Source organism: Alexandromys fortis, unplaced genomic scaffold (genome assembly GCF_014885135.2).
Source record: "Alexandromys fortis isolate MF-2015 unplaced genomic scaffold, M_Fortis_MF-2015_v1.1 scaffold_263, whole genome shotgun sequence".
NCBI classification, from domain to species: Eukaryota; Metazoa; Chordata; class Mammalia; order Rodentia; family Cricetidae; genus Alexandromys; species Alexandromys fortis.
The window spans coordinates 68,919-81,587 of NW_026068165.1; the positions used below are offsets into that span (position 1 = coordinate 68,919).

General features: G+C 37.8%; 1 protein-coding gene across 1 annotated transcript; it reads left to right on the plus strand.

The window, feature by feature from the left end:
* The first annotated feature begins 9,209 nt into the window (after positions 1-9,209).
* On the plus strand, positions 9,210-10,181 carry LOC126492010 (olfactory receptor 6C6-like). The gene has a single exon (XM_050128102.1). The coding sequence runs from the start codon at positions 9,222-9,224 to the stop codon at positions 10,179-10,181; it is 960 nt and encodes a 319-aa protein (XP_049984059.1). The 5' UTR covers positions 9,210-9,221.
* The last annotated feature ends 2,488 nt before the right edge of the window (positions 10,182-12,669 follow it).

The window sequence follows — 12,669 nt, forward strand, 5'->3', positions numbered from 1 at the left end:
TTTTTTCCTTTCATTTCCTTCCACTAAACTCAACCATATACTACACTTTGCTCTCTTTCAAATTAATGTCCTGTTTTTTATAATATATGCACATACACCTAAACATATCAGAACAACCTGCTTAGAGTATACAATGTCACTTGTACTTATATTTTCAAGGATAACCATTTTGTATTGGATAATCAATTCTTGAGTGCTAATACTTTTCATAGACATTCCAGACTCACCTTGCCTTTGAGAAAAAGTCTTAAATGCCATATCAATGGGTGAGATGTAAGATTTTCCTATGTATTAGCCAAGAGTGTTAACCAATGCTCACTCTCATAAGCCATATCCCAGTGATTGGTTTATGGATAAGACAGCAGGGACCATTACTAGTTTAAACTTTAGGTATAGGTGCTAAATAAATATTTACATTTTCAAATTCGCTAGGCACTCAACATACAAATAAATTAGCAACATTTTTATTAACCTCATTTTCCCTAAGTGTAATTGATATATATGAACAAATAGATTTAAAAAACTGTAAACAATAGCACACAACACACATGCAAAAATAGTGAAGAAATGACTACTACATAAAGGAGACAAAGTTCTTTCACAGATTCTATTAAGAGATAGAATATTCGTAAGCAAATGTCTAAAACTTATTCTTATAGATGTATGTATGCCTTGGTCAAACTGCTAGAATTTGAGTGTACATATATATTTATATATATATGTATATATAACACAAATATATTAAGTATTAATGTATCTAATATAAATACATATATTTATATATGTAGGTATATGGGTATAAGTTCAAAAAGCTTGAGCTGTGGTATATATTTAACTTATAAAATTCTTAAACAATACCATTTAAAGCTCTGACTTACATAGATAAATATTCAGGAGCCAAAGTGATTAAGAGTAGAGTGCTTCCAGACGACCTGCATTTGGTTCCCAGGACCGATGTCAGGTGACTCACTGTCACATGTAACCTGGTTCCAAAGGTATGGCACCCTGAACTCATGCACACATACCCACAAAGAGACCCATACACACACAAATGCACACATTTAAAAATAATAAAAATCTTCAAAACTTATATATATAGTGATTGTTGCAATTTTAACTAACATAGCATAACAGAACTCCCATATATTATATATAATGCAACTATAACTATATATTATATATAATAATAATCACTCTATTATTTATTGTTGCAATTTTAACATAACTAACATTTTCATATACTGAATGGTTGGTTTCCTGATGGAGTTGTTATCAAGGACTGATTGGATCTTGAGGAAATATTCAGAAAATGGTTGGATATAGGGAAGGTTTCAGGAATTTATAAATAATTTACCAAGGCTGAATATGGCCCAAGGATCATGAGGTTCCTTTTGGAGGTTCTTTATGTTATATTGAAAAGATTTTTTTAAAGGGCTCAGAAATGAGGACTTGAAAAAGAAGAGCAGGGCAGTGATGTGGAATTCCCCTCTCTATGCTGTGAATTAACCATTGGTTAATAAAGAAACTGCTCTGAGCCTATAGCAAAGCAGAACAGAGCTAGGTGGGGAAAACTAAACTGAATGCTGGGAGAAGAAGGTGGAGACAAGAGATGCCATGTAGCTGCCAGAGGGGAAAGATGCAAGGTGCCAGCTGGAACCTTGCCAGTAGACCACTAGCCTTATGGTAATATATAAAAGAATGGTAATGGGTGAAATTAAGATGGACGAGTTAGCCTATAAGAAGCTAGAGCTGATGGTTCACACAGTGATTTAATTAATATGGTTTCTGTGTGATTATTTTGGGGCTGAGCAGCCAGAAACAAACTTGGCGGCTGCCAGGAGGAGGGAGATAGATCTGATGGAAAAAAAAAAAAAAGTAAAAGTCGTGCCTTTTGGAAATAAAGGGAATAGACAGGCTCAGCAATGAAAATCTCCAGGCTGTTAGGCTGGAAGTTCAAAAGGCTGGAATGAGCAGGGCTGGGGCAAGACGGCAGCAGACCAGAGCCCTGACAAAGACGAGACCTCAGTTTCAGTTCACTAGAAAGGATCAAAGCTGAGCAAGCAGGTCTCGGGAAAACCACAACTTAGCAAGGTCCCCCTGGAAAGGCCCTTCTGCTGGCTCAACTGGTCCCTGATGTTTCTCTGCTAGCTCAGCACATGAACCCCGGACTTCTGCAAGCTAAAAATAACTTCCCGTACCCTGCCACAGGAAAGAACCTAACTACTAGGCTTCCGACCAGTAGGCTTCCCACCAGTCAGCTCTCACCAATTAGCTCTCACCAATCAGCTCTCACCAATCAGCTCTCACCAATTAGCTCCCTGACTAATCTTTCCTCCACCAATCATTCCCACATTAATTCCTCCTCTTTGGAATTCCCCTAACTCTGCTTAAAAGGAGCTTGTAAACTTTATTGGGGGGTCACTCTTTTGCCACTCCAATATTGGACTCAATAAAGAGCTCTTCTTATTGCATACATGGCTGTTGGTCTTCTTTGGGGTCTTTTCTTGGGTCCTAACAGAGGTGAGGGATCTTCACGGAGAGTGAGAATGCCCAGAGTAAAGGTCAGAGCAAGAAGGAATTGAGCAGGACCAGAAACATGATAAATATAGGAAAAAGAAAAATTGACACTTTGCATGTCAGAACTCAGAAAAGTGAGCAAACTAAGCAACGAGAACCTGAGAGCAGCTATGTCAAGAGAGGAGCTTGCTAGGTGTTCTCGTTAAAGGGACAGTGATATACGCCATCTTTTGATGTGGGAGACAAACGTTATTGGTGTTTACTAACAGGGCAGGACTCTGGTGGGTGCTTATATTCTCCACAGCATTCACCTAGAAAGCCCAAGTTGGTACATTGGCTGGGTAACTATTATCCTCCCTCCAGTACTCAAATACCATCTGCTTTATTTACACTACCCTGCACCTGACCTCCACTAGGGGAAAGCCTTTCAAGATGAAACTACACATGTCAACACCCAAAACTGGCTTTGTGACTTTGTAGTAAGGAGCAGTCTGAGAACCAGCATCTTCAGTGGGGATGCAGGAAGTCAACATCTTCCTTTCTTAACACTTGCCTGCATAGTTTCCAACATACATGGGTGGGGTCAGAGTCCTTTCAGACATGTTTTTCAGATGTTCCAGTCTTGGCCAACTACCTAAATCATGCACATCATAGGCAGGTACATAAAATTGTTCCTTCAAGTCTATTCAATATATATATTTTTCCATTCATTCTTTATCAATTTTTATATATTCTCAATCTCACTGTTTAATACAGTCTATGATATTCCTTTTTTATAGGAACATCATCTTATGGGAGGTATGGCAGTTCACACCTGTAATCCTAACACTGAATGATAAAGAACTCTATTTGTATCACCTGACCACAAATTTGAAGCAACCCTAGTTCACATGAGAAACTCTAGGCTAGTCTGATTTACAGAATGAGACTACATAAAGGAAGGAAGGAAGGAAGGAAGGAAGGAAGGAAGGAAGGAAGGAAGGAAGGGAGGGAGGGAGGGAGGGAGGGAGGGAGGGAGGGAGGGAGAGAGAGAGAGAGAGAGAGAGAGAGAGAGAAAGAAAGAAAGAAAGAAAGAAAGAAAGAAAGAAAGAAAGAAAGAAAGAAAGGAGAGAGGGAGGGAGGGTGATGTGGGATTTCCCTCTGTATGCTGTGATTAATAAGGAAACTACTTTGAACCTATAGCAAGGCAGAATTTATCTAGGTGGGGAAAACTAAACTGAATGCTGGGAGAACGAAGGCGGAGTCAGAGAGAAGCCATAAAGCCACTGGAGACAGACGCCAGACGGAACTTTACTTGGTAAGCCACAGCCACTTGGTGATACAAAGATTAATAGAAATGGGTTAGTTTAGGATATGAGTTAGCCAGAAATACACTTAAGCTATTGGCCAAACAGTATTGCAAATAATATGGTTTCTGTATGATTATCTCAGGAGTCTGGGCAGCTGGTGTTGTGCCCAAGTTGAGACCCCCAGAGAGACCAATGGAATCCAGTTAAGTCCAGAATGCAAAAGCAAGGTTTATTCTTTCCAGCTAGATGGGAATTCTCAACCACATGCCAATGCAGTGCAGTAGGAAGATCTCCTGTTCATCGTTTGGGGTTGATATCTATATATCTATATAGATATAGATGATATAGATACAGATACAGATATAGGTAATAACAGCAAGCCAGGTTTACTCAGGGTCAAGGGAGTTGGTTTTGCTAGATACAGGGGGTGGACTACTTCTGCACACCCACTTCGCCCTGTAAGCAGCTACTTTTGCTTTTGTGCATGCCCCCCGACTTCCCCACGCAGTTATATCTGCTTTAGTCTAGACCACAAAGCTAGGTGTCGACAGGTGGCTAGCTGCTATGAGCACTTGGTGGTTTATACTTTTGCAGAAGTTTCTGTTTTCAACTAGCTCTCAATGCTGCTAAGTTTCTGGAACCCAGTGTCTTAACCAGATCTTGATCAAGCAAAGTTTCTTATAATTTTCCATGTCCTTACATTGGGACATGAACAAGCAGCCTTTCTTACAACAGGAAGGAGAGGGAGGGAAGGATGAAGATGAAACTTGCTGCTGGTTCTCAAGGACAGCACTGCCTGTTGTAAAGTGGGCCCTCATACACCCCTTTAGTAATCAAGAAAGTGCACCATCGAAAATACCTACAGGCTAATGTGATACAGCAATTTCTTGGTTGAGATTCCTTCTTCTCAATATTGAGTTGATAAAAACTAACCAGTACGGGGTATTTATTAGGTTGCTTTGATTTGGTTTTTGGCTTTTGATACATGGTCTCTCTACCTAACCCCGGTTGTCTTGGAACTTGCTATATAAACCAGGCAGGTCTCAAACTAACTGCCTCTTCCTCCCAAGCGCCGGGATTAAAGGCCTGAGCCGTAATACCTGGCCGTTTTTGAGACAAGTACTCGTTTAGCTCAGGTTTACCTGGAACTTGCTACATACCTGAGATAATGGGTATATGCCATGATGTCAAAAAATGTATTTAAGGATTCCATTTTTTCTAACATATTTTCATTGATTATTTGGGAATTTCACATTATTACTTTATAAATAATACCAATCAAAATTTCCAGTTCCTCCCCTCCTCCCACTTCCCTCCTGCTCTCCCACATACCCTCCCCTACTCCCTCCAGTCCTGAGAGAGGGCAAGGCACCCTACCCTGTGGGAAGTCCACGGCCCTCCCACCTACATCCAGGCTTAGGAAGGTATGCTTCCAAATAGAATAGGATCCGAAAAAGCCAGTACAAACAGTAGAGACAAATCCCAGTGCCATTATCATTGGCTTCTCAGTCTGCCCCAACTGTCAGCCACATTCAGAGGGTGCAGTTTGATCCCATGCTCATTCAGTCCCAGTCCAGCTGAATTTGGTGAGTTCCCATTAGCTCTGACACATTGTCTCAGTGAGTAGACCAACCCCTCATGGTCCTGACTTCCTTGCTTATATTCTTTCTCCTTCCACTCTTCAATTGGACCTTGGGAGCTCAATCCAATGCTCCAGTGTGGGTCTCTATCTCTATTTCCATCTCTCGCCAGGCAAAGGTTTAAAGTGCCCCCATGAGTTGGCATGGTACTGTGGAAGACAGTATGCACTGTTAAGCAAACAGGCCAAGGGGAATCAGAGTTTTTACAGGACATTGACTAACACATTTATCTTAGAGTTAATACATATACAACAGCTAGTGTTTCCCCATCTTATGTTATCACTTTTCATATTCCCTTGAAATAGTCTTTGTTTTCTCTGATTTTAAGCCAAGAACTGTGCAATTATATTTTCAAAAGATGGGTGCATTAGGGAATGAAATGAAAATCACTAATAAATTTTCTGGAATTGTAATTAAAAGAAGTAAAAGTCTATGCATGGATGTTTATTTTTATAAGCAGCACTTCTGTATCATACAATTTGCCAATCCCTTAGGAAATGATGGTGTTAGCTCTAGTTACCCTGAGAATTGTTTGTTCTTATTAAATGTTTTCCTATAGGAAACAGGAGTGTAAATTCTTCATTATTTCAGAGATGATGAATTTCTATATTATGGTGTATGTAACATTTAGCAAGAATACTAAATATTAAATGAACTGGATACTGTAGAAATACTGATTTCTGACCATGCATTAAATTAGTCAAAAATGATTTCTCTAAGACAACATATAAATAAGCAAATCTGTCAAATATTTTGGATAGAATGAGGAAGAAAGAATGGTCCATCCACACTGTTTATTCTCCATACAAAAGGACAAACTTGGAAGAATTTACTTGTTCAAATGAAGAAAGCTCTTGAACTAATAAAGGGTCAGTGCTGTCATAACTTCTTATGTTGAAATATAGAGAGATAATTGTCAATGATTACAAAATATGTTTTAAAATTAGGAAATCTTTCAGTTTTATATGGTATCCAAAAGATCCAACAAAACTAAATGCAATTTTATTTATTGCTCTGTGGGTCTTATAATACATAATGTGATTTGTGTTGTTTTCCCTTATAGTATGTGTTATGAAGATGTATGTTGCATGTAATTGTTAAAGCAGAACGAATCAATAATTTTGAATGAGGAAAATTTAGTGTAAGTATATATAATTAAACATTTGTATCAATGTTACTAATGGGAAGATTTGAATAACTGAGAATAATTAATGGTATGTTGTTTTGTAGTATCTACATGCCCTAAAGAACTTTGATGACCATGGAACTATTCTTTACAATAGTTTATGGTTGTATGAGGGATGAATAAACATAAGAATACTGAGTATTTCTTTTCAAGCAAAGTTTGTGGGATACATTAGGTTTTCTTTATTTCACAATGCTTCATCTGCCTAAAATATCCTCTCTCAAATCTTTAGTTCCTTTATGGACTATTTAAATATTTAAATGATCATATATATATAATCCTTCTACATATTCATGCAAATAACAAAGGAAATAATAGATTTTCAGTTCTCTGATATTTTGCATTTATTTTTATATTTTTTACTGTTTTCTATAGAAAAATTTATACCTCAAAAGCTAGAAACAATTCTATTAGCATTCACAATGTAGAAAATACTATCTTATATATAATTTTTTACCTTAAAGGACTTAAATGATCATATTATGGCTATTTTAAAATCTAATAAAAGTTTTTTAACTAGAGATGATGTCACTAATTCTTTATTTAATAAATGTCTTATAAGTTGACTTTTGATTAGAATTGAATAAAGTCTTTCAGGAAAGCTTTCATAATATAAAATAATTTTAAAATCGTGACTTCTGAAATCAGTCTAAGTCTCCCCTTTACTTTGAATGGTAGCCACAATACTTTATGTTTGCTCATATTCCTATCATATCATTCCATGTTTTCTTAGTATGTCCTAAAATATTTACATGTGTCTCCTTCTAACTAGCTTACCAAGCATTTCATAGCACTAGACCCTACATTGAATCAATACTACAGAAATGAGAAAAATATGGTACGTCACTCTTTATAACAGCATTACCAAACTGTTCATAATGAAAGAAAGTCATGCCTGGGATGTGGAACCGGAAATAACTCAGAAACCTTAAATGAAAAGCAAATAAATTCACCATCCTTTGTTAAGTGAAAGTACCTAAACAGCAGGATTATTGCCATAAAACAAAATCACTCAAGAATCAGTTATGCTAATCTTTGATTGACTCAATCAAAAGTACCAATGAGCTGCTAATTACTGACAGTGACTCAGTTTGTTCCTGTGGATGTGTATATTCATTGACAGACATAGATTGTTGTTCATGTGTCACTTGATTCTACTAAACAATCTCTAAACTAATCAGAAAATCATCAGCTACTTAATCATGTTATATAGGACATGTGCATTTTTAAATCTTTAAGTGTATGCTAATTAGTCAATATAAATATTTAATTTATTTTAAAATTCTCTATGCTTACATGACTATAAAAGTGGTAAAATATATAAAGTTTTAATATTGAAAGGAATTATTCCGTAATGTTAAGGTATTGATCTTACACAGTTGTTTGAAAATGAAAATGAGCCTTGTATTTTTACTTGAAACACTGGCTTTATATTTAGAGGTTAAACACTAGTTATTACTATTTCCATACAGATATTTTTCTTTGTTCGAAACTGTCATAAGACAGAAGATGGCAATCCAAAATCCTACAGAAAGGCAGAGTTTTTGGTAGTAGGTTCAACTGAAGACTCAGAAATTTCTGTGATTTCATGTCCTCAGTTCATCTCTAGGAACTGAGTCCTCACTATCACCACACCCTCCCTCCTAGAATCTCCTACCACAGCCTCATGTATTTCCTTCTTTAGGAGTTCTCTTTCTTAGAATGCCCTGTATACATAGTCCTAACCTGGAAATTACTATAGCTACTGGGAACACCACCATTTACAAACATTGTATCACCCAAGTGGCAACTTACTCAAGAGTCTTAACTGAGAAACTTCCAAATACAACACTTGAAAAGTGTATTTAAATAAATTGATGTAATGACAGGTACAGATGAACAGTAATAAGATTAAAGGACTGTGTTTCACATGACTGACATACCTCATGTAAAACAGCCAAAAGGCTCACTCAACTTTGAACTAAAGATTCTGAGTCTTATGAGCATATTTTGCCTACTAGCATTGTATCATATCGATACAAACCATAGTCATTTGGGAAGAGAGAACCTCAAATGAGACAATGTTCTCACCAGACTGACTTTTGGGAAAATCTACATTGTGTTGTCATGATAGATGGTTGATGTGGAGGGGCATCCTGGAAGCATTCTGAGAAAACCATAAAAAGCAAGTCAGTCAGTAACAGCACTCCTTCATGGACTCTACATCAGTTTCTGCCTCTAGTTGCCTTCCCTGAGTCCTTTTCCTGAAGCCCCCACTAGTGAACTTATAAGGTGAAGAAAACTTTTCACAACATTTCCTCCCCATGTTATTTTGGTCACTGTGTTTTATGACAATAGTAAGGTTAACCAAGACACATATCACTGGGATGCAAGCTATGTCCATGCAGTGAACACTAAATTCATTAAGGTGTTTTTGCATGGGTTATAAAGAAAACCTTGCTATGATTACCAAGAAACAAATATTTTTTCTTATATGTGATGTGTGATATTAGCTATTGGGGGTGCTTTTCCTTTTTATTTTTCCCATTTTTATTTTTTTCCTTTTTATTTTATTATGTTTTCTGTAGCCTTATTTGGGGAAAAAAAGAAATGAAGAACCAATCTGTGGAGATAGTGTTCATTTTGCTGGGACTGACAGATGACCCTCCACTACAAATTCTGATTTTCCTGTTTCTGTTTATCAATTACATCTTGAGCCTGATGGGGAACTTAGTGATCATCCTCCTCACCCTGCTCGATTCCCACCTCAAGACTCCAATGTACTTCTTCCTCCGGAATTTCTCCTTCCTAGAAATGGCATTCACATCTGCCTGTATTCCACGGTTCTTGATGAGCATTCTCACCGGTGACAAAACAATTTCCTACAATGCTTGTGCAGCTCAATTATTCTTCTTCTTTCTGTCACTAATCACAGAGTTCTACCTCCTGGCAGCCATGTCCTATGACCGCTATGTCGCCATCTGCAGACCACTGCATTACCCCATCATCATGAACAGCAAAGTGTGTCACCTGCTGGTCATCAGCTCCTGGGTGACTGGGTTCTTAGTCATCTTTCCCCCTTTGATGTTGGGACTCAAATTGGATTTCTGTGCTTCCAAATTGATAGACCACTTCCTATGTGATACTTCTCCTGTCCTCCAGCTGTCCTGTACAGACACACGCTTTATAGAATGGATGGCTTTTGCCTTAGCTGTGATGACCCTCATCATCACCTTGATCTTAGTGATCCTCTCCTACACACTCATCATCAAAACCATCCTAAAATTCCCTACAGCTCAACAACGGAGAAAGGCCTTTTCCACCTGCTCCTCACACATGGTTGTTGTCTCCATCACTTATGGCAGCTGTATCTTCATGTACATGAAAACATCAGCCAAGGAGAGGGTGACTTTAAACAAAGGTGTGGCTGTGCTCAACACTTCTGTGACCCCTTTGCTAAACCCATTCATTTACACCCTAAGGAACCAGCAGGTGAAGGATGCTTTCAAACAGATCCTTCACAGATTGTGTTCTTCTCAAAACAAGGAGTTAATATTTAGGCATAAATAGTATGCTACTAGAACATGAATGAAAGAAGAGGAATGTAATTTTCAAGTATGTCAGTTAGGAACTATGCTTCAAGGTTCGTGTTCTCCGTTACTCTGTCTTTCCATGCCCTCTTAAAGTCCATCCTCCTCCTTTATGAACATTCCCCTGATACCTGCTACAACCATTTGAAATTAAATCAAACATCTACAGGTGATTTTTCAGCCATTATGGATAGTGTTATCTCTTCTGGAATTTGGTAACAAAGGAATCCCCCACTTTGTATTTTATTTCTCTATTTTCTTGCTCCTCATAAAAATTTGAGGTATCCCATCCTTCAGCTGCTTCAGGATGTTGATTTGATGTAGCAGCCTGTCAGTTGGATTTTTCTGAAAACGACTATAAGAAAGTGTACAGGAATCTCAGCAGTTAAGAGTATTTGTTGCTCTTGTAAAGGACCTGGGTTTGGCACCCTGCACCCACATGCTGACTCACGTTAAAAATTTCTTCTTCTGTACTTTGTAGTCATGACATGCACATGGAATACTGACATCCATGCAGGCAAAACACTGACATACATTACATAAAATAAATATTTTATTCAAAACCACTATGGGACCACCAACAGTGAGACCAGGATTTATTCCTACTGCTTGTACCGGCTTTTTAGAACCCATTCTCTTTGCAGGGATACTTTCCTCAGCCTAGATATAGTGAGGAGGGCCTTGGTCCTGCCTCAAAGCAATGTGCTAAACTTTGTTGGCTTCTCACGTAAAGTCTTACCCTTTCTGAGAAGCAGACAGAGGGAATGGGAGGAAGGGTGGTAATAGGGACTGAGATTGGAATGTAAAATGAGAAAAGATAGTTTTTTAAAAAATAACTTTAAAAAGAGAGAGGGAAAAAATCTAAAAATTAAAATAATTTAAAAAATAAAACTATATATAGAATTAAGTCATAATGATGACAAAATTTGATACATTGATAAATCTTTATTACGAATTACTAACAATGCAGTGCCTACTTTTTAAATATGAGTCTACAAGGACTCAAGCCTACATGAAGAACTGTGGACAACTGAAAAACTTGAGAACAGGAAAAATGATCTTCCCTGGAGTTGTCCAGTGTCAACTGGTTAACCTTGAAAACAAACATACAAATAACATCATATGGACTGAGCGGGATATATTTTGGAATATGTATGCATATACTCATAACTATATGCATATAATAAAAATTAATATAAGAAGAGGGCATGAATTTGTAAAGAGTGGAATATGGGAGAATCTGAAGGGATGAAAGGTAAGGGAGAAAGATTGTAGTTTTATCACAAAAGAAAAAAAATAGAACTCCCAAAGTGAATGTGTTGTATGAATTTCAACCTAGAAATATTAATTAAACCACATCTATTTGGAGAGAAAGTACCTTTGACCTCAAGCTTTTAGGAAAAACACATCCTTTTAATTAAAACCGGACTTTGAAGATACAGTAAAGTGAATGTAAATATAAAGAATAAATTACACAAAAGTGTTTAAAAAAACCTAATTACAAATAATAAATTGTGAAAGTTTGTTTAAATTTATAAATCAACAAAATAGGGATTTCCTTAAAAAGCTTTTACTGCAAATTGTTCAATATAGAGAATTTGGAACAGAAATTTAACATATCTTTTATTTATTTTCATTTGTTATTACAATCTTTTCTCGTTTTACATACCTAGCACAGTTACCACTCCTTCCTCTTCTCCCACTCGACTCATCCCCCCCCCCACCATCCACTCCTCAGAGAACATAAGATTTCCCACGGTGAGTTAACAAAATCTGACATATCACTTTGAGGCAGGAACAAGACCCTCCCCATTATATCTAGGCTGAGCAAAATGTACCTTCAAAAAATGGACTCTAAAAAGGCAGTTCAAGCAGTAGGGATAAATCCTGGTCCCACTGCCAGTGGCCCCACAGAATTCCCAAGCCACACAATTGCCACCCACATTCCGAGGGCCTAGTTTGGTCCTATGCAGATTCCCTGCTTTCAGTCGAAGTCAGTGAGCTCCCACGAGCTCAGGTCAGCTGTTCCTGTGGGTATACCTATCACAGTCTTGACCCCTTTGTTCATATTATCTCTTCTCCTTCTCTTTGACTGATCTCTGGAAGCTCAGACCAGTGCTTAGCTGTAGATCTCTGCATCTTCTTCCATCAGTTCTATGATGACAATTATGGTAGTCATCAATCTATAGTGCAAGGCCCATGCAGGTAGCCTCTCTACTATTTATTAGAGTCTTAGCTGTGGTCATCCTTGTTGATTCCTGGGAATTTATTGGTGCCAAGTCATGCTAGGCTGATAATGGCTCCCTCTTTCAAGTTATCTCCTTCCTGGCTCTAGCTCTCTGTCCTTTCCCTATCTCAACCATCCTGTTCCCTCACTTTCTACTCCTCCCTCCCCTCCTACTCTCCCCCTCCCCTTCTGCTCTCCCTTCTCCCTCACACCACCTCCCAATTTTCTCAGGAGATCTTGT

What these genes read in the sequence shown, in the direction of transcription:
- LOC126492010 (XM_050128102.1), top strand. Translation starts at nt 9,222, where the DNA reads ATGAAGAACCAATCTGTGGAGATAGTGTTCATTTTGCTGGGACTGACA.